At 42.4% G+C, this 18,425-nt stretch overlaps 1 protein-coding gene across 5 annotated transcripts in view; it reads left to right on the top strand.

The window, feature by feature from the left end:
* Positions 1–18,425, top strand: part of LOC134348219 (MAP7 domain-containing protein 2-like) — a 134,353-nt gene that overhangs the window by 37,246 nt on the left and 78,682 nt on the right. For all 5 annotated transcript variants that reach the window (XM_063051263.1, XM_063051260.1, XM_063051262.1 and 2 more), the window contains one exon: positions 782–912. In XM_063051263.1, coding sequence (XP_062907333.1) covers positions 782–912 — 131 coding nt within the window. The remainder of the gene's footprint in view (positions 1–781; positions 913–18,425) is intronic.

The following is an 18,425-nucleotide window of genomic DNA, read 5'->3' on the forward strand; positions in this document are numbered from 1 at the left end:
TCTGCTGCCACTTCTCTTCTGCTCATCACGTCCCTGAGGTGCCCCTCCTCTGTCCCTTTCTCCTCCCCTAGATTTAGATTTTCGATTTAGAGATACAGCATGGTACAGGCCCTTCCAGTCACCCCACGCCCACCCAACTACATCCATGTGACCAATAACCAACTGACCCATACATCTTTGCACATGGAAGCAAACCAGAAGACTTGAAGGAAACCCACGCAGTGACAGGGAGAATGATCAGACTCCTCGCAGGCACTGGTGGGAATTGAACTCGGTTCACTGACACTGTAATAACATTACACTAACCACTACACTACCATGCTGCTCCAAAGTTTCAGATCAACAAATCCTCTTCTATCAGATTCCTTGTTCAGCCCTTTATCTTTTCCACCCATCACATCCCAGTGTCTTTCTCCATCCCTCTCTTCCTCACCCACTCACCTCACCTGGTCTCACCTATCACAGCTTCCCCAACCCCACCATCTTATTCTGGCTTCTTCCCCCTTCCTTTCCAGTCCTAATGAAGGTCCAAAACATTGACTGTTTTCCCCCTCCGTAGACGCTGCCTGACCTGCTGAGTTCCTCCAGCATTTTGTGTGTTTTTCAAGATTTCCAGCAGCTGTGAATTTCTTGTTTCTGTTTTACTTGATGCAGCCATCTCCTGCAGATGTAATTTTCCCTCGTTCACATCATCCACAATAGTCTTGATGTTTATTCCTTCTCTCTCTGCTCTAAAGCTTTAACTCTTTAGTGTTCTGTGTCTGCCCTTGTGTTGTCTCAGGAAGCCCTCTCAAGCTCCCTTCCAAACCTACAAGTCCAAGCAGAGACAGACAGAGTCCAGCAACCACTTCCAGCTCACCAAGAGAAGTCAAAGAGAGTCTGGCGTTGGAGATGCAGCAGGCAGTGCAAACAGTAAGAATTCTGACAAATATATAATGTTGGTGTTATGCCAAAATTCCATGATTTCATCTTTTTGTGTGCTTCTCTTATGGAAATGATTTGGTCAATTTCACTGGCAGACTTGAAACTTGGTTGGTGTTGCCTTTGAAACTTTTAGCCCAAAAAGAACTTCAACAGGGCAAATAGGGTACAGCAAATAGTTTATTCATCTAATATCAATTCAATACTATCAGTTGTTTCCTGTCTTCAAAACACTGATGCTGTTTATAAAAAGATAAGAGGATATTTTCAAAACGTGTATTTAATTCTGATCAGGATCTAGGATCATGTAATGACCATTCATTACCTTGAACCCAGATCCTTTATACTATGCATTTCTTCCTGTGTTGCTGCAGAATGTTTCAGACTGCACCAAGGAACTTAGTTCCTGAACTCCATAAATCGGTCTTTTCTGATACAGTATTGTGGTTGAGGCCCTCTGCTGGTCAGGGTCGACCATGCATCCCGGCTGTCTACACGATACGCAAACCAGGACAGTGCAATGTGGAGAGCAGGCTGTTTCCCATGTACCAGATTCCGCCCTCTCCACCACAGTGAAATATTCATAGACTAAAACAAAATCAGAATTATTGTAATGGGGTAATAATAGAGAATTTACTTCCTTTTCTTACTCTCACTGCACCTTTCTAATTGACTGAGGAGCCATTGCCTTTGGCACCTAATGTAATTCTGACTAGTCTGCAAAAGCCTCAGACTGGAAGCTGGGGAAGTTCACTATCCCCCAGTGGGCTCCATAAGGAGTGGATGGAGAGAGATTTGGAAGGGTTAGGGGATGCAGAGAAGATGCTGGAAACAGTGACGTGCAAGGACAGGAGATATGTCCCATTGGGGAACAAGCCAATATTGGAGTCTGAACGAAGTCTGCCATCCAGTACTCGAGGCTTCTGTATTTGATTGACAACATGAAACAATTAATCTGGTTGTACTTCCTTTAAGTGGATCAAGATAGTAAAAGGATTATATTATAGCCCATCCAATAGTCAGCGGGATTTAAAGGAATAAATGTGTAGAGAGATCATAGGCTGTTGGAAGAAACAGAAGGTTGTGATAGTAGGTGGTCTTCACATTCCACATAATGACTGGAACTCCCATACTGTGAAAGGGCTGGATGGGATAGAGATTGTTCACGAAAATTTCCATGATCAGCATATGGCAGTCCCAGTTAAAGATAGTTCACTTCCTATTAGAAAATGAGCCTGGGCAATTAACAGAAATTTGTGGAAGGAAACACTTTGCATCTAGTAATCATAATACCTTTATTTAGAAGGTAATTATGGAAAAGGATCGGTCTGGTCCGCGGATTGAGGTCCTAAATTGGAGAAGGGCCAATTTTGATGGTACCTGGCAAGTGCGCATCGAGACAGGTAGATTTCTGGCAAAGATGTACTTGTTAAGTGGAAGGCTTTCAAAAGTGTTCCAGTCAGAACAAAATGCAGGGATAACTGGTTTGGAACCTTGATTTTCAAACGATATTGAGGCCATGCTTAAGGAAAAGAAGGTACATCACAACTATAGGCAGGTAGGAACAAATGAGAAACGTGAGGAGTATAAGAAATGCAGGAGAGCACTTAAAGGGTGGCATGATAGGGTAGTGGTTAGCACAATGCTTTACAGTACAGGTGACCTGAGTTCGATTCCTGCTGATGCCTTTAAGGAATTTGTACATTCTTCCTCTGGGTGCTTCAGCTCCTTCTGAAGACCAAAGACATACTAGTTAGTGGGTTGGTTGGGTCATCATAATTTGTCCCGTGATTAGGCTAGGAATAAGTTGGGGGATTGCTGGGAGTTGCAGCTCGAAGGGCCAAAAGGACCTACTCTGCTGTATCTCAATAAAAAAAAACTAAGGGGGCTAGAAGAAGGCATGAGGTTGTTCTAGCAGACAAGGTGAAGAATCTCATGGGATACTACAGATTTATCAAGAACAAAGGGACAGGAAGGGACAAAATTGGTTCTCTGGAAGATCAGGGTGGTCATCTATGCATGGAGCTGAAAGAGATAGGGATATCTAATTACTCAGGTGAACTCTAATTACTCTATAGAAGTGATATAAAGTAACCGTGAGGTTTTACACCATACACAGATTACAGAGCAGGAGGTGTTTGCTGTCTTCTGGAAATTAGGGTGGATCAATCCCTAGGGCCTGACAAAGTGTTCCCTCGAACCTGTGGGAGACACTGGAGAGACATAGATGAGGTGCCAAAGGACTGGAGGATCGCTGAAGTTCCTCTGTTGTTTAAGAAAAACTTTTAAAATAAGGCAGGAAATTATAGTCTGGTGAGCCTGACTTCAGTGATTGGTAAGTTATTGGAAGGAATTCTAAGGGACTGGATATTTAAGTATTTGGATAGACAGAGACTGATTAGGGATAGTCAACATAGCTTTGTACATGGTAGGTCACGTCTAACCAGACTTAGAGTTATTTGAGGAAGTTCGCAGGAAAGCGGATGAAGGCAAGGCAGTGGATGTTGTCTGTACTGTAGAGTTCTGTGAGGCTTTAAGATTCATGTTTAAGTATTATCAGCAGTTCTCAATAAAAGGGATCATCCAGGTACCATCTGAAGTTAAGCAGGGAGTTCTCCTTGGTGTTCCTTTCTTTACTTCTCCCTCTCCTAACATCAGAGAGTCACATTGCTGTTTGTGGGGTAGGGTGTAGTTTCCACATTTCTTTAATTACCAAGTGGTTACATTTCAAAAACTTCAAAGTGCTTCAGTGTGTTCCCAAGTTCTCAATATGTGCTAGTTTTTATTGTCCAAAGTAAGAATAGATAATGCTGGGAACACTCAGCAGGTAGGGTAGCATTTTATATCATCATTTAAAGAAACAGGCCCATCCAACCCAGCTGTCCAATTACACCCTTGTGACCAATTAACTACTAACCTGCATGTCTTTGGACTGTGGGAGGAAACATGAGCACCCATATGAAACCTACATGTTCACAGGGAGAATGTACAAACTCCTTACTGACAGCGGTGGATTTGAATCCCAGTTGCTGGGGCTTATGTCCATCCCTACATTACCATGCCTTCTATCTTTAGAAAGAGAGACAGTTAATTTTTTGAATCAGAAACCCTTTTCAAAACTGTCTCTGCACAGATGCTGTGTGATCTGCTGAGTGTTTACGGCATTTCCAGTTTTTATTTCAGGTCCCCAGCATTCTCCTTATTGTGCCAGTTGGAAGCTGTTAAAACTCATTGCTTGAACTGTATTACTGCTTTGAATGAAACACCAGATAATCTATTTCAGAGCTGCTGGTTGATGGATCAGTAATGATCTTGACACTGGGTAGAACACTCCTGAATAAGTTTGTGGTGGTGAGTGAAACAGTTTCTGTCTGGCTAATTTGATTATGTTTGTTTATATGCACATAAAAAGATTCCCCATTAAGTCAAATGTATGCCGTATGGAGTGGTGTTTCTGTTATAGTGAAGTCACTACCTATTCATATAGGGAGACAGGAGCAGGCCTCAAAGGAAGGACGTGCCTGGAACCAGCCGAAAGAAGCAGGGAAGGTCTGGAGATGGAGGGAGAACAGAGGTGGTATTACTGAACTCCCAGAGCTCTAGCATGGCATCCCAGTAACAAAAAGCAAGATGAGAAAATATCTGCAAAGAAATATTTTTATTTGAGCTGTAATAATTTGAAAGTATTCCGCAAGCACTGATGATGAGTCGAGGATACATCATACTTGGGTGGAGTGTTCTGGTGATCATGCCAGCCTCTGTCTCTGTTGGAAGCCAGCAAGGTCACGTTGAATCAGGGCCAGGCTTTTTGCAACACAAGAAGGGTCAATGAGTTTGAACACAAGGTTTTGCAGATGCTGGAAATCCAGAGTAGCGCACACAAAATGCTGGGGGAGCTCAACAAGTCAGGCAGCATCTATGGAGGGGAACGAACAGTTGACGTTTAAGGCCAAGGCCCTTCATAATGAAGTCACTCCAGCACTTGTTGCTCAAGATGGGGTACTTTCTTCTTCCCGGTAACCTTTAGCTTTGGCATGAAAAAGGGAATGTTTTTGATGATAGTTTCATAAGAGTCAGGTTCGACAGGGAAACAGGAGCTTCAACCCAACAGGTCCATGCCGACGAAGATCTAAACAGGTCCCATGCCTGCATTTGTCTCCTATCCCTCAACCTTTGCTATCCATCTGCCCAAGCAAGTGTCTTTTAAATGTTGTTCATCTACCTGCTGGCTCACTCCATATATGGACCACTCTCTGGGTGAAAAACTTGGCCCTCAGGTTCCTATTAAATCTCTCCCCTCTCACCTTAAAGCCTTCCCCTCTAGTTCTTGATTTTCCAACCTTGGGGAAAACCACCATTCACGTTCATCTGACCCATGACCCATATTTCCCTACACTCCAAAAAATAAAGTTCCAGCCTACTCAACCTCTCTCAGTGTGGGCAACATCCTCATAAATCTCCTCTACCCTTTCTAGCTTATTGGCATCTTTCCTATCGTGGGCTGAACAAAGCTGGGTGTAGTATTCCAAATGTGGGTTCATCAACTGTGACCCTGTTCATCAACTGAGGTCACAACGCAACCTCCCAACTGCTATAATGAATGCCCTAAGCCGCCTTTATCACCCTGTCTATCTGCGACACCATTTTCAGGTATCCAGGTACTTGTATTCCCAGATCTACAAGACTTCCCTTGGGCCCTACCATTCACTATGAAAATCCTACCTCATACAAGCTAATCAAGATCCCCTTGTAATTCCTGGTGACCAACTTCTTGTTGACCTTGTTGAATTGGAACCCTTTGCTGACCTTTAATGTACCCATTGATCAGTCCAGAGGTTTGAAGCACCATCCAGATAATGTTTGATAGTGATGTAAGCTTCTGGAAGCAACATAGGCAGCATTCTATCCACAAGAGCAAAAATTTCTCATCTGGAGCCAGCCCTGGAGTTTGGAGAAACCCATGATGTAAATGGATTGTTGAACCTTTGTTCGTCCAACTGCTTACTGAAGGAAAGAATTGAAGGTATATATCTCAGTGACAGTGCGTGAGTAATGTGTCTGACACACAAGTGCATTGACATTGAAATGATCTGCATGAAAGCAGCGACTGTGATCTTATCTGGTGGTCAAGTTTGATCCAAAGTTGACTGTTTCTCTTCCTCTGATCAAAGAGCCTGCATATGAAAGACCAAATTCATGAGGAACCAAGAGCAGGAGAGTTAAAGCAGTTAGGTCTTGGTATTTCCTTGTGAGTTTCACTTTACAGGAATCTAAAAGCAGCTTGCTTAATTGTTAGTTATAGACTGGCTAAAGAGCTAATTAGCAATGGTTCAAAGTAAAAATTATTATCAGAGTACATACACGTCACCACATACAACCTTGAGATTCTTTTTCCTGCAGGCATACTCAGAAAATCTATAGAACAGTAACTGTAAACGGGATCAATGAACAACAAACTATGCAAATATTAATAAATAGCAATGAATAATGAGAGCATTAAATAACAAGATAAAGAGTCCTTAAAGTGAGACCATTGGTTGTGGGAACACTGGAAATAGAATGAGTGTAGTTATACTCTTTTGTTCAAGAGGCTGATGGTTGAGGAGTAGTAACTGTTCTTGAACCTGGGGGTGCCAGTCCTGAGGCTCTTGTACGTTCTTCCTGATGGCAGCAGTGAGAAAAGAGCATGGCCTGGGTGGTGAGGATCTTTGATGATGGATGCTGCTTTTTCTACAGCAACAATTGCTGTAAATGTGCTCAATGGTTGGGAGAGCTTTACCCATGATGTACTGGGCTGAATCCACTACCTTTTGTTGGATTTTCTGCTCAAAGACATTGGTGTTCCCATCCCAGGCTGTAATGTGTCAGTCAGCACACTTTCCACCACGTCTATAGAAGTTTGCCAAGATTTTTGATGACGTACCAAATCTCAGCGGACTCCTGGGGAAGTAGAGGCACTGTTGTGCTTTCTTTGCAATTATATATATATGATGGGTCCACGACAGGTCCTCTGAGATGGTGACACCTAGGAATTTAAAGTTACTGATCCTGTCCAGCTCTGATCCTCCAGTAGTGGCTCATGGACCTCTGGTGTCCCTCTCCTGGTCTACAATCCTTGGTCTTGCCGACATTGAGTGAGAGGTTATTGTTATGACACCATTCAGCCAAATTTTCAATCTCCCTCCTGTATGCTGATTCATCGCCCCATTTGATACAGCCTATAAAAGTGGTGTCATCAGCAAACTTGTATACTGTGCTGGAGCTGTGCTTGGCCGCACAGTCTTAGGCGTAAAGTGAGTAGAGCAGGGGCTAAGCACACATCCCTGTGGTGCACCTGTGCTGATGGAGATTGTGGAGAAGATGTTTTTGCCAATCTAAACTGACTGGCAGGGAGGAAATCTAGAATCCAATTGCACGAGGTGGTATCAGAACCATAGAAACTACAGCACAGAAACAGGCCCTTTGGCCCTTCTTGGCTGTGCCGAACCATTTTCTGCCTAGTCCCACTGACCTGTACATGGACCATATCCCTCCATACACCTCCCATCCATGTATCTGTCCAATTTGTTCATAAATGTTAAAAAAGAACCCGCATTTACCACCTCGTCTGGCAGCTCATTCCATACTCCCACCACGCCCTGCGTGAAGAAGCCCCCCCTAATGTTCCCTTTAAACTTTTCCCCCCTCACCCTTAACCCATGTCCTCTGGTTTTTTTTCCCCTTGCCTCAGTGGAAAAAGCCTGCTTGCATTCACTCTATCTATACCCATCATAATTTTATATACCTCTATCAAATCTCCCCTCATTCTTCTACGCTCCAGGGGATGAAGTCCTAACCTATTCAACCTTTCTCTGTAACTGAGTTTCTCAAGTCCCAGCAACATCCTTGTAAACCTTCTCTGCACTCTTTCAACCTTATTTATATCCTTCCTGTAATTTGGTGACCAAAACTGAACACAATACTCCAGATTCGGCCTCACCAATGCCTTATACAACCTCATCATAACATTCCAGCTCTTATACTCAATACTTCGATTAATAAAGGCCAATGTACCAAAAGCTCTCTTTACGACCCTATCTACCTGTGACGCCACTTTTAGGGAAGTTTATATCTGTATTCCCAGATCCCTCTGTTCCACTGCACTCCTCAGTGCCTTACCATTAACCCTGTATGTTCTATCTTGGTTTGTCCTTCCAACGTGCAATACCTCACACTTGTCTGTATTAAACTCCATCTGCCATTTTTCAGCCCATTTTTCCAGCTGGTCCAAGTCCCTCTGCAGGCTCTGAAAACCTTCCTCACTGTCTACTACACCTCCAATCTTTGTATCATCAGCAAACTTGCTGATCCAATTTACCACATTATCATCCAGATCATTGATATAGATGACAAATAACAATGGACCCAGCACTGATCCCTATGGCACACCACTAGTCACAGGCCTCCATTCAGAGAAGCAATTCTCTACCACCACTCTCTGGCTTCTTCCATCGAGCCAATGTCTAATCCAATTTACCACCTCTCCATGTATACCTAGCAACTGAATTTTCCTAACTAACCTCCCATGTGGGACCTTGTCAAAGGCCTTACTGAAGTCCATGTAGACAATATCCACTGCCTTCCCTTCATCCACTTTCCTGGTAACCTCCTCGAAAAACTCCAATAGATTGGTCAAACATGACCTGCCATGCACAAAGCCATGTTGACTCTCCCGAATAAGCCTCTGTCTATCTAAATGCTTGTAGATTCTGTCTCTTAGTACTCCCTCCAATAACTTACCTACTACTGACGTTAAACTCACCGGCCTATAATTTCCTGGATTACTTTTCAATCCTTTTTTAAACAACGGAACAACATGAGCCACTCTCCAATCCTCCGGCACTTCACCCATAGACAGCGACATTTTAAATATTTCTGCCAGGGCCCCCGCAATTTCAACACTTGTCTCCTTCAAGGTCCGAGGGAACACTCTGTCAGGTCCCGGGGATTTATCCACTTTAATTTTCCTCAAGACAGCAAGCACCTCCTCCTTTTCAATCTGTACAGTTTCCATGGTCTCACTACTTGATTCCCTCAATTCCATAGATTTCATGCCAGCTTCCTTAGTAAATACAGATGCAAAAAACCTATTTAAGATCTCCCCCATTTCCTTTGGTTCCGCACAAAGCCGACCACTCTAATCTTCAAGAGGACCAGTTTTATCCCTTACAATCCTTTTGCTCTTAATATACCTATAAAAGCTCTTTGGATTATCCTTCACTTTGACTGCCAAGGCAACCTCATGTCTTTTTTTTTGCCCTCCTGATTTCTTTCTTAAGTATTTTCTTGCACTTCTTAAGGCCTAAGACTTAGAGTTTACTAATTGGTTTTGAGGGGATGACTCAGAATCAGATCAGGTTTCATATCACTGGCAAATGTTGTGAAATTTGTTGTTTTGTGGCAGCAGTACAATGCAATACATAATAAAACTATAAATTACAATAAGAAATTATATAATATGTATGTACAATAGTACTAGAAAGTTTGTGAACCCTGTAGAGTTTTCTTTACTTCTGCGTAAATGTGACCTAAAATGGGATCAGATCTTCACCCAAGTCCTAAAACTGCTAAAGAGAACCCAATTAAATAAATAACACAAAAACATTACACATGTTCATTTATTTATTGAGAGAAATGATCCAATATTGCATGTATTTAGTGGAAAAAGTATGTAAACTTTTGCTGTCAGTAACTGGTGTGACCCTCTTGTACAGCAATAACTTCAACATAATGTTTCCGGTAACTGTTGATCAGTCCTGCACATTGGCTTGGAGGAATTTTAGGCCATTCCTCATTTTACAACTGCTTCAACTCCGGGATTTTGGTGTGCTTCCTTGCATGAACTGCTTGCTTCAGGTCCTTCCACACCATTTCTATACAATTAGGGTCAGGACTTTGACTCGGCCATTCCAAAACACAGATTTTCTTCTTTTTAAACCATTTTGTTGTTGATCTACTCTTGTCCTTTAGGTCATTGTCTTATTGCATTATCCGACTTCTATTAAGCTTCAGGTGACGGACTGCTACCCTGACATTCTCCTGTGAAATGTTTTGATACAATTTTGAATTCAATGTTCCCTCAACGATTGCAAGATTTGTAATCCAGGGAGCGGAAATCACAGAATCAAATATCACTGTGATGATTGTACGTTCTAGTATCAATTGTTTGGTGACCATAAAGTATAAAACTGTCCAGGCCCTGAGGCAGCAAAGCAGCCTCAAACCATGATGCTCCTTCCACTCTGCTTCACAGTTGAGATGAGGTTTTTGTGTTGCTGTGCAGTGCCCTTTTTCCTCCAAACATAGCAATTTCTGCCAAGATGTTCAACTTTTGTCTCATCTGTTCATAGAACATTGTCCCAGAAGTATTGTGGAACATGCAGGTGGTCTTTTGAAAACTTGAGATGTGTAGCAATGTTCTTTTGGAGAACAGTGGTTTCCTCCATAGTGTCCTTCCATGAAGACCATTCTTGTTCAGTGTTTTTCTTATAGTGGACACATGAACAGAGACTTTAGTAAGTTCTAGAGATTTCTGCGAGTCTTTTGCTGTTACCCTTGGATTCTTTTTCACCTCCTTCAGCATTGCACATTGTGCTCAGTGTGATCTTTGCAAGATGCCCACTCCTAGGGAGAGTAGCAACAGTATTGACTTTCCTCCATTTGTAGACAATTTCTCTTGCTGTGGACTGATGAACACTCAGGTCTTTAGAAATGCTTTTGTAGCCTTTTCCAGCTTCATGCATCTCTATAATTCTTCTTCTAAGGTCCTCTGAAAGTTGTTTTGATCGAGGCATGGTGCACATAAACAGATCTTTCTTGAGAAGAACAGGCTCTGTCAGTAACCTGACTTTGTGTGTCTTTTTTATAGGGGAGGGCACCTCTACAACCCACACCTCCAATCTCATCTCATTGATTGGAACACCTGACTCCAGATAGCTTTTGCCAAAGGCACTACCCCAGAGGTTAACATACTTTTTCCAACAAGTACATGTAATATTAGATCATTTTCTCAATAAATAAATGAATAAGTATAATGTTTTGTGTTATTTATTTAATTGGGTTCTCTCTATCTAGTTTTAGGACTTGCGTGAAGATAAGATGACTTACCTGGGACAAACTGGGACAAGCTGTGGCAGCCGGATCTCTGGCACTGAATCTGGTTCTGCAGTGCAGAAGGAAGGGTGGAAGTAGAGGAGAGCGGTAGTGATAGGGGACTCGATAGTTAGAGGTACAGACAGGAGGTTCTTTGGTCATGATAGAGACTCCCAGGTGCCAGGGTCAGGGATGTCTCTGATCGCGTGCACAGCGTTCTGAAGTGGGAGTGTGATCAGCCAGGTGTCATGGTACACATCGGTACCAATGACACAGGAAGAAAGAGTGAGGAGGTCCTGGAGAGTGAGTATAGAGAAGTTGGTAGGAAGTTAAAAAGCAGGACCTCGAGGGTGGTAATCTCTCAATTGCTACCTGTGCTACGTGCCAGTGAGGGTAAGAATAGGATGCTCTGGCGGATGAACACGTGGCTGAGGAACTGGTGTAGGGGGCAGGGTTTCAGATTTCAGGATCATTGGGACCTCTTCTGGGGCAGGTGGGACCTGTACAAGAGAGACGGGTTACACCTGAACTACAAGGGGACCAATATCCTTGCAGGGAGGTTTGTTGGTGCTAATGGGGAGGGTTTAAACTAGATCTGCAGGGGGATGGGAACCAGAGTGCCAGAGCTGACAGTGGAGTGGAGGTGAAAATAAATGATGTTAAAAGTTCATGCAAAGTCACAAATAGAAGGGTTGTGAGTGGTGGTAATAATCTTCTGAGACGTGTCTATTTCATTACGAGGAGTATTGTGGGGAAGGCTGACGAGCTGAGGGCGTGGATTGACACATGGAATTATGACATTATAGCCATTAGTGAAACTTGGCTACAGGAGGGGCAGGACTGGCAGCTTAATATTCCAGGGTTCTGATGTTTCAGACATGATACAGGCAGAGGAATGAAGTGGGGAGGGTGGCATTGCTAGTCAGGGAAAATGTTACAGCAGTGCTCAGGCAGGACAGATTAGAGGGCTTGTCTACTGAGTCCTTATGGGTGGAGCTGAGAAACAGGAAAGGTATGACCACATTAATGGGGTTGTATTACAGACCACCCAATAGTCAGTGAGAATTGGAGGAGCAAATCTGCAGAGAGATAGCAGACAACTGCAGGAAACAAAGTTGTGGTGGTAGGGGATTTTAATTTTCCACATATTGATTGGGATTCCCATACTGTTCAAGGTCTGGATGGGTTTGAGTTTGTAAAATGTGTTCAGGAAAGTTTTCTAAATCAGTATATAGAGTTACCAACTACAGAGGATGCAATATTAGATCCCCTATTAGGAAACGAGTTAGGATAGGTGACGGAAGTGTGTGTAGGGGAACATTTTGATACCAGTGATCATAATGCCATTAGTTTCAACTTGATCATGGATAAAGAAAGATCTGGTCCTCGGGTTGAGGTTCTGAACTGGAAAAAGGCCAAATTTGAAGAAATGAGAAAGGATCTAACAAGCATGAGTTGGGACAGGTTGTTCTCTGACAAGGATGTGATCGCTAAGTGGGAGGCCTTCAAAGGAGAAATTTTGAGAGTGCAGAGTTTGTATGTTCCTGTCAGGTTTAAAGGCAAAGTGAGTAAGAATAAGGAACCTTGGTTCTCGAGGGATATTGCAACTCTGATAAAGAAGAATAGAGAGATATATAACCTGTATAGGAAATGGAGCAAATAAGGTGCTTGAGGAGTATAAAAAGTGCAAAAAAATCTTAAAGAAATCAGGAGGGCTAAAAGAAGACATGAGGTTGCTTTGGCAGTCAAGGTGAAGGATAATCCAAAGAACTTCTACAGGTATATTAAGAGCAAAAGGATAGTAAGGGATAAAATTTGTCCTCTTGAAGATCAGAGTGATTGGCTATGTATGGAACCAAAAGAAATGGGGGGGATCTTAAATAGGTTTTTTGTGTTGTTACGTACCCTGTAATTGGGTTGCCAAACCAGCAGAAATGGACCACTTAGTTGGAGTCTGGATTACTGGAACTAAGAAAGTTTTTATTAAAGAAATTAAAGACATGGTATTCTAATAGTAAGGATATAAATGCAACAGGTTAGCAATGATAAAACACGCATGTACACAGAACTAGGATAATAGGAATCAATCAAGCTCTATCGCAGTCTAGGGGTAAAATGATCAGTCTCAAGTGACGTAGAGTTCAGTTCAGCTGAGTACAGTTCGCAGTAATCGCTGTTGTGCCGTTGGGGGGGGGGAGAGAGAGAGCGCGCGCGAATGATGATATTCAAATCAGATTCAAACAGACCTTTGATATTCCTCGCAGTTAGCTTTCGGGCGAGCCCTTTGTAATGTCTTCTGAGGTCACCAACTGTGACCCCTCCATTCCGGATACAATCATTCATCTGCGGTGAACCCGGCACCCAGGCAAGGGCGGACACACACACCAGGTTCCCGCCGATCATACCTTCTCACCCTGTGCGTCTATGGTTGGTCCCATGACCGGACCTCCAAAACTCCCACCAACTTGTGGGGGGGGGGGGCACACCGCACTTCCAGGGTCTCTATCTCGTGGTGTTGTGGTGTGTCGTGGTGTGTGTCTTGCCTTAGCGAACCTGTTCCTTTTATCCCCCTGCTGGGGTTTCGCCTGTCCATCAAACTTCAAACAGTTCAGGTTCAAAGCAACCGGTCTGGCAATACTCGGAACTGTGTCTCTTTTCGTTAATCTCTCTCCTCTCTCTTATTAACATTTGGAATGTTTCTCTCTTTGTCTCTCTTATCAGCATCAATCTTCTGATAACTTGGTCTTTTGTCACAGCATATGTATTTACTAAGGAAACTCGAGTCAGTAGAAATAAGGCAAACAAGTAGTGAGGTCATGGAACCTATACAAATTGAAGAGGAGGAGGTGCTTGCTATCTTGAGGCAAATCAGAGTAGATAAATCCCCAGGACCTGACAGGGTATTCCCTCGGACCTTGAAGGAGACTAGTGTTGAAATAGCAGGGTCCCTGGCAGATATATTTAAAATGTCGGTATCTACGGGTGAGGTGCTGGAGGATTGGAGGATAGCTCATGTTGCTCCCTTGTTTAAAAAAGGCTCAAAAATAATCCAGGAAATTATAGGCTGGTAGGTCTGACATCGGTAGTAGGTAAATTCTTGGAAGGAGTACTAAGAGATGGGATCTTCAAGTATTTGGATAGATAGGGACTTATTAGGGAGAGTCAACATGGCTTTGTGCATGGTAGGTCATGTTCAACAAATCTATTAGAGTTTTTCGAGGAGGTTACCAGGAAAGTGGATGAAGGGAAGGAAGTGGATGTTGTATATATGGACTTCAGTAAGGCCTTTGACAAGGTCCCGCATGGGAGGTTAGTTAGGAAGATTCAGTTGATAGGCATACATGGAGAGGTAGTAAATTGGATTAGACATTGGCTCAATGGAAGAAGCCAGAGAGTGGTAGTGGAGGCTTGTGACTAGTGGTGTGCCACAGGGATCAGTGCTGGGTCCATTGTTATTTGTCATCTGTATCAATAATCTGGATGATAATGTGGTAAATTGGATCAGCAAATTTGCTGATGATACAAAGATTGGAGGTGTAATGGACAGTGAGGAAGGTTTTCAAAGCTTGCAGAGGGATTTGGGCCAGCTGGAAAAATGGGCTGAAATATGACAGATGGAGTTTAATACAGACAAGTGTGAGGTATTACTCTTTGGAAGGACAAACCAGGGTAGAACATACAAGGTAAATGGTAAGGCACTGAGGAGTGCAGTAGAACAGAGGGATCTGGGAATAACAGATACAAAATTCCCTAAAAGTGGCATCACAGGTAGATAGGGTTGTAAAGAGAGCTTTTGGTACATTGGCCTTTATAAATCAAAGTATTGAGTACAGGAGTTGGAATGTTATGGTGATGTTGTATAAGACATTGGTGAGGCCGAATTTGGTGTATTGTGTGCAGTTTTGGTCACCTAATTACAGGAAGGATATTAATAAGGTTGAAAGAGTGCAGAGAAGGTTTACAAGGATGTTGCCAGGACTTGAGAAACTCAGTTACAGAGAAAGGTTGAATAGGTTAGGACTTTATTCCCTGGAGCATAGAAGAATGAGGGGAGATTTGATAGCGGTATATAAAATTATGTTGGGTATAGATAGAGTGAATGCAAGCAGGCTTTTTCCACTGAGGCAAGGGGAGAAAAAAAACCAGAGGACTTGGGTTAAGGGTGAAGGGGGAAAAGTTTAAAGGGAACATTGGGGGGGACTTCACACAGAGAGTGGTGGGAGTGTGGAATGAGGTGCCAGATAAAGTGGTAAATGCGGGCTCACTTTTAACATTTAAGAAAAACTTGGACAGGTACATGGATGGGAGGTGTATGGAGGGATATGGTCCAGGTACAGGTCAGTGGGACTAGGCAGAAAAATGGTTCGGCACAACCAAGAAGGGCCAAAAGGCCTGTTTCTGTGTTGTAATGTTCTATGGTTCTAAGATCACATTTTAGGCCATATTTATGCAGAAAAAGAGAAAATTCTACAGGGTTCAGAAACTTTCTAGCACCACTGTGTGTTATCACTGTTCAACAGAGTATTGCGATCACAAGTAAAATGCCCAAGATAATCTCCTATGCATTCGGCCCATTCGGCCTTATTAGGCCAATGGGTCTGTATCTGTGTTAGTTGATGACTATCCATCCCAGACAGAAGTACTGGTGTGCTTGGTATAGGAGCAAGTACAGGCCTAGCTTGCTGTGCACCAACTTCAGTTTTCCCCTCCATAATATTGAGAAAAGAGTAGACAAAATAGAAAATCAGCTCAGTCTGGAGAACTTGGAAACCAGCAGAACAGCTTGCTTTCAATGCCTAATTCTATACACGCGGGTAAAGTGTGAGAACATTCTTCCGCAGCATTACTGAATCTGACAGTGTTCTTGTGATTACACAACATCGCAATGGGTTCTTGCGTAGGAAGTGTGCACCAACCAGTGTGGCACTCGGAGGTCCAGAACTACACAGCCTGGGCTGCCTGCTGGCAATACTGACTTCCCAGTCCCATCTCCCGGAGGCGTTAATTCTATCCACCTCATTTTTCGCTTTGTTTTCCCAAAATATGCCAGCAGTTTTCTGTTTGAACAAAGTTTCCATGAAACAATCTCTATACCATTTTTCACAACGCTATAGTAAATCACAAAGGATCTCGATAGAATTCAGAATCAGAATTGAGTTTGTTATCAGTGATGTATGTAGTGAATTTGGTATTGCACTGTACTGCTGCTGTTAACACATTTCAGTGACAATCACATTGACTGAGATTCTAAATGATTTGAGGGAGGTTATTATACAACAGTGCTTGGCCAATGAATATTTCAACAATTACAGAAATTCTGCATGTTAGAAGTTACTTTCTTTGGTGAACTGGAAAGCAAAACTAATCACCAGTGTGAAGTAATTTCCATGGCCTTCCTTTCCTCCTCTCTACCGCTTCTTTCTGTACTTTGCTGCTGCCCTGTATCCTCAGGTGATAACTTACTGTCAAGCTTCACGCTGTTTTTCTAAATTGCTCTGATTGTAAGAAAGTCCCAATGAAAGGCTTTGCTTTACAAAGAAACTTACTTTCAATGATTGTTTTTAATAAGGGCAGCTGTGTCAGGTAACCTTGGGCAAAGATTATAAGCCCCAATTGAAGTGTAATATTAACAGTTATAAAAATAGAAAATGCAAGTTGGCTGCATCCTGCTAGCATGTTCAGTTTTGATTTCAAAGTTCTAGCATTTGCAGTATTTCTGATCCATAATATTTGTAGGATATTCCAAACAAGTAATTCTGGATGATCTTATTTCCTTTAAGACTTTCTGCATTTTACCATCATCAGTCTATGCATCCATGACCCTTGTAATGTGAGCTACTATATTAACAATTCACAAGTTAATAGGAATACGAATCTTTTATTTTATCATAATCTATTACAAATTTCCTGTTCCTTTTTTGATTTCTACCAACATTTGTCAATTGGGTCCACCTTTATCACACATTTCTCCTTGGTGAGTGTCACTCTGCATACTTCGATGAATGAATTCCCATGAAATGCACAAAATTCTTTTCAGTAACTCTGATTTCAGATTTACAAAGATAGGGTTTAAGCATCAAAGTCAAGTACATTTTCAGAATTACACTGAACTGTCTTGGTACATTATTATAGGAAATTTGTTTGCCGATGGTTTAGTTTACTTGTGTGTGTGAGATCTTTGACTGCAATGAACTGAGAAGTGTCATAGAGAAGTACAGCACAGAAACAGGCCCTTTGGCCCATCTAGTCCGTGTTAAACCATTTAAACTGCTTACTCCCATTGACCTGCACAAGGACCATAGTCCTCCACACCTCTACCATCCATGTACCTCTCCAAACAGTAGAAAAAGCCTGCTTGCATTTACCCTATCTGTATATCTCATAATTTTATATCCTCCATCAAATCTCCTCACAATCTACGTTCCAAAGAATGCAATCCTAACCTATTCAATCTTTCCTTATAACTCAAGTCCTCCAGAGCTACCAACATGCTTATAAATTTTCTCTGCACTCTTTCAACCTTGGTTACATCTTTCCTGTACATTGGTAGCCAAAACTGCACATACAGTAGTACTCCAAATCTATCTGTGACAGCACTTTCAACAAATTATGCAGCAGTATTCGCAGATATTCTTCTACCACACTCCTCTGTGACCTGCTGTTCACTGTGTAAGACCTACTCTGGTTGGTCCTACCGAAATGTAAAACCTTACACTTGTCTATATTAAATTCTGTCTGCCATTTTTCAGCCCATTTTTCCAGCTAATGCAGATCCCTCTGCAAGCAATGTAGCCTTCCTCACTGTCCACTAACACCCCTAATCTTGGTGTCACCATAAATTTGCTGATCCACTTACCACATTATCATTCAGATCATTGATATAGATGACAAATCACAACAAAGGGCCCAGCACTTTGTTGTTTGTCATCCAGTCCCTCAGAATACCTTACAATAAGTTTTCCATAACTGTTGTCAGACTCACCAGCCTATAATTTCCTAATTTATGTTTAGAGCCTTTTTTAAACAGCAGAACAACATTGGTTATCTTCCAATACTTTGGTATCTCTCCTGTCACTGAGAATGATTTAAATATCTCTGACAGGGCAGTTTCTGCATTTGCCTCCTGTAGGATCCAAGGGAACACCTTGTCAGGCCCTGGGGATTTACCCACCCTGATTTGCCTCACTTCTATACACTCTGTGTCCATCTCCCGAGTAAATACAGATGCAATGAAGCATCTCAGATCTCCCACATCTGTTTTGGCTCCACACATGGATTACTATTCTGGTCTTCAGAGAACCAATTTTGTCCCTTAGAATTCTTTTGCTCTTAATATATCTATAGAATCGCTTTGAATCCTCCTTCACCTTGTC

Source organism: Mobula hypostoma, chromosome 6 (genome assembly GCF_963921235.1).
Source record: "Mobula hypostoma chromosome 6, sMobHyp1.1, whole genome shotgun sequence".
NCBI classification, from domain to species: domain Eukaryota; kingdom Metazoa; phylum Chordata; class Chondrichthyes; order Myliobatiformes; family Myliobatidae; genus Mobula; species Mobula hypostoma.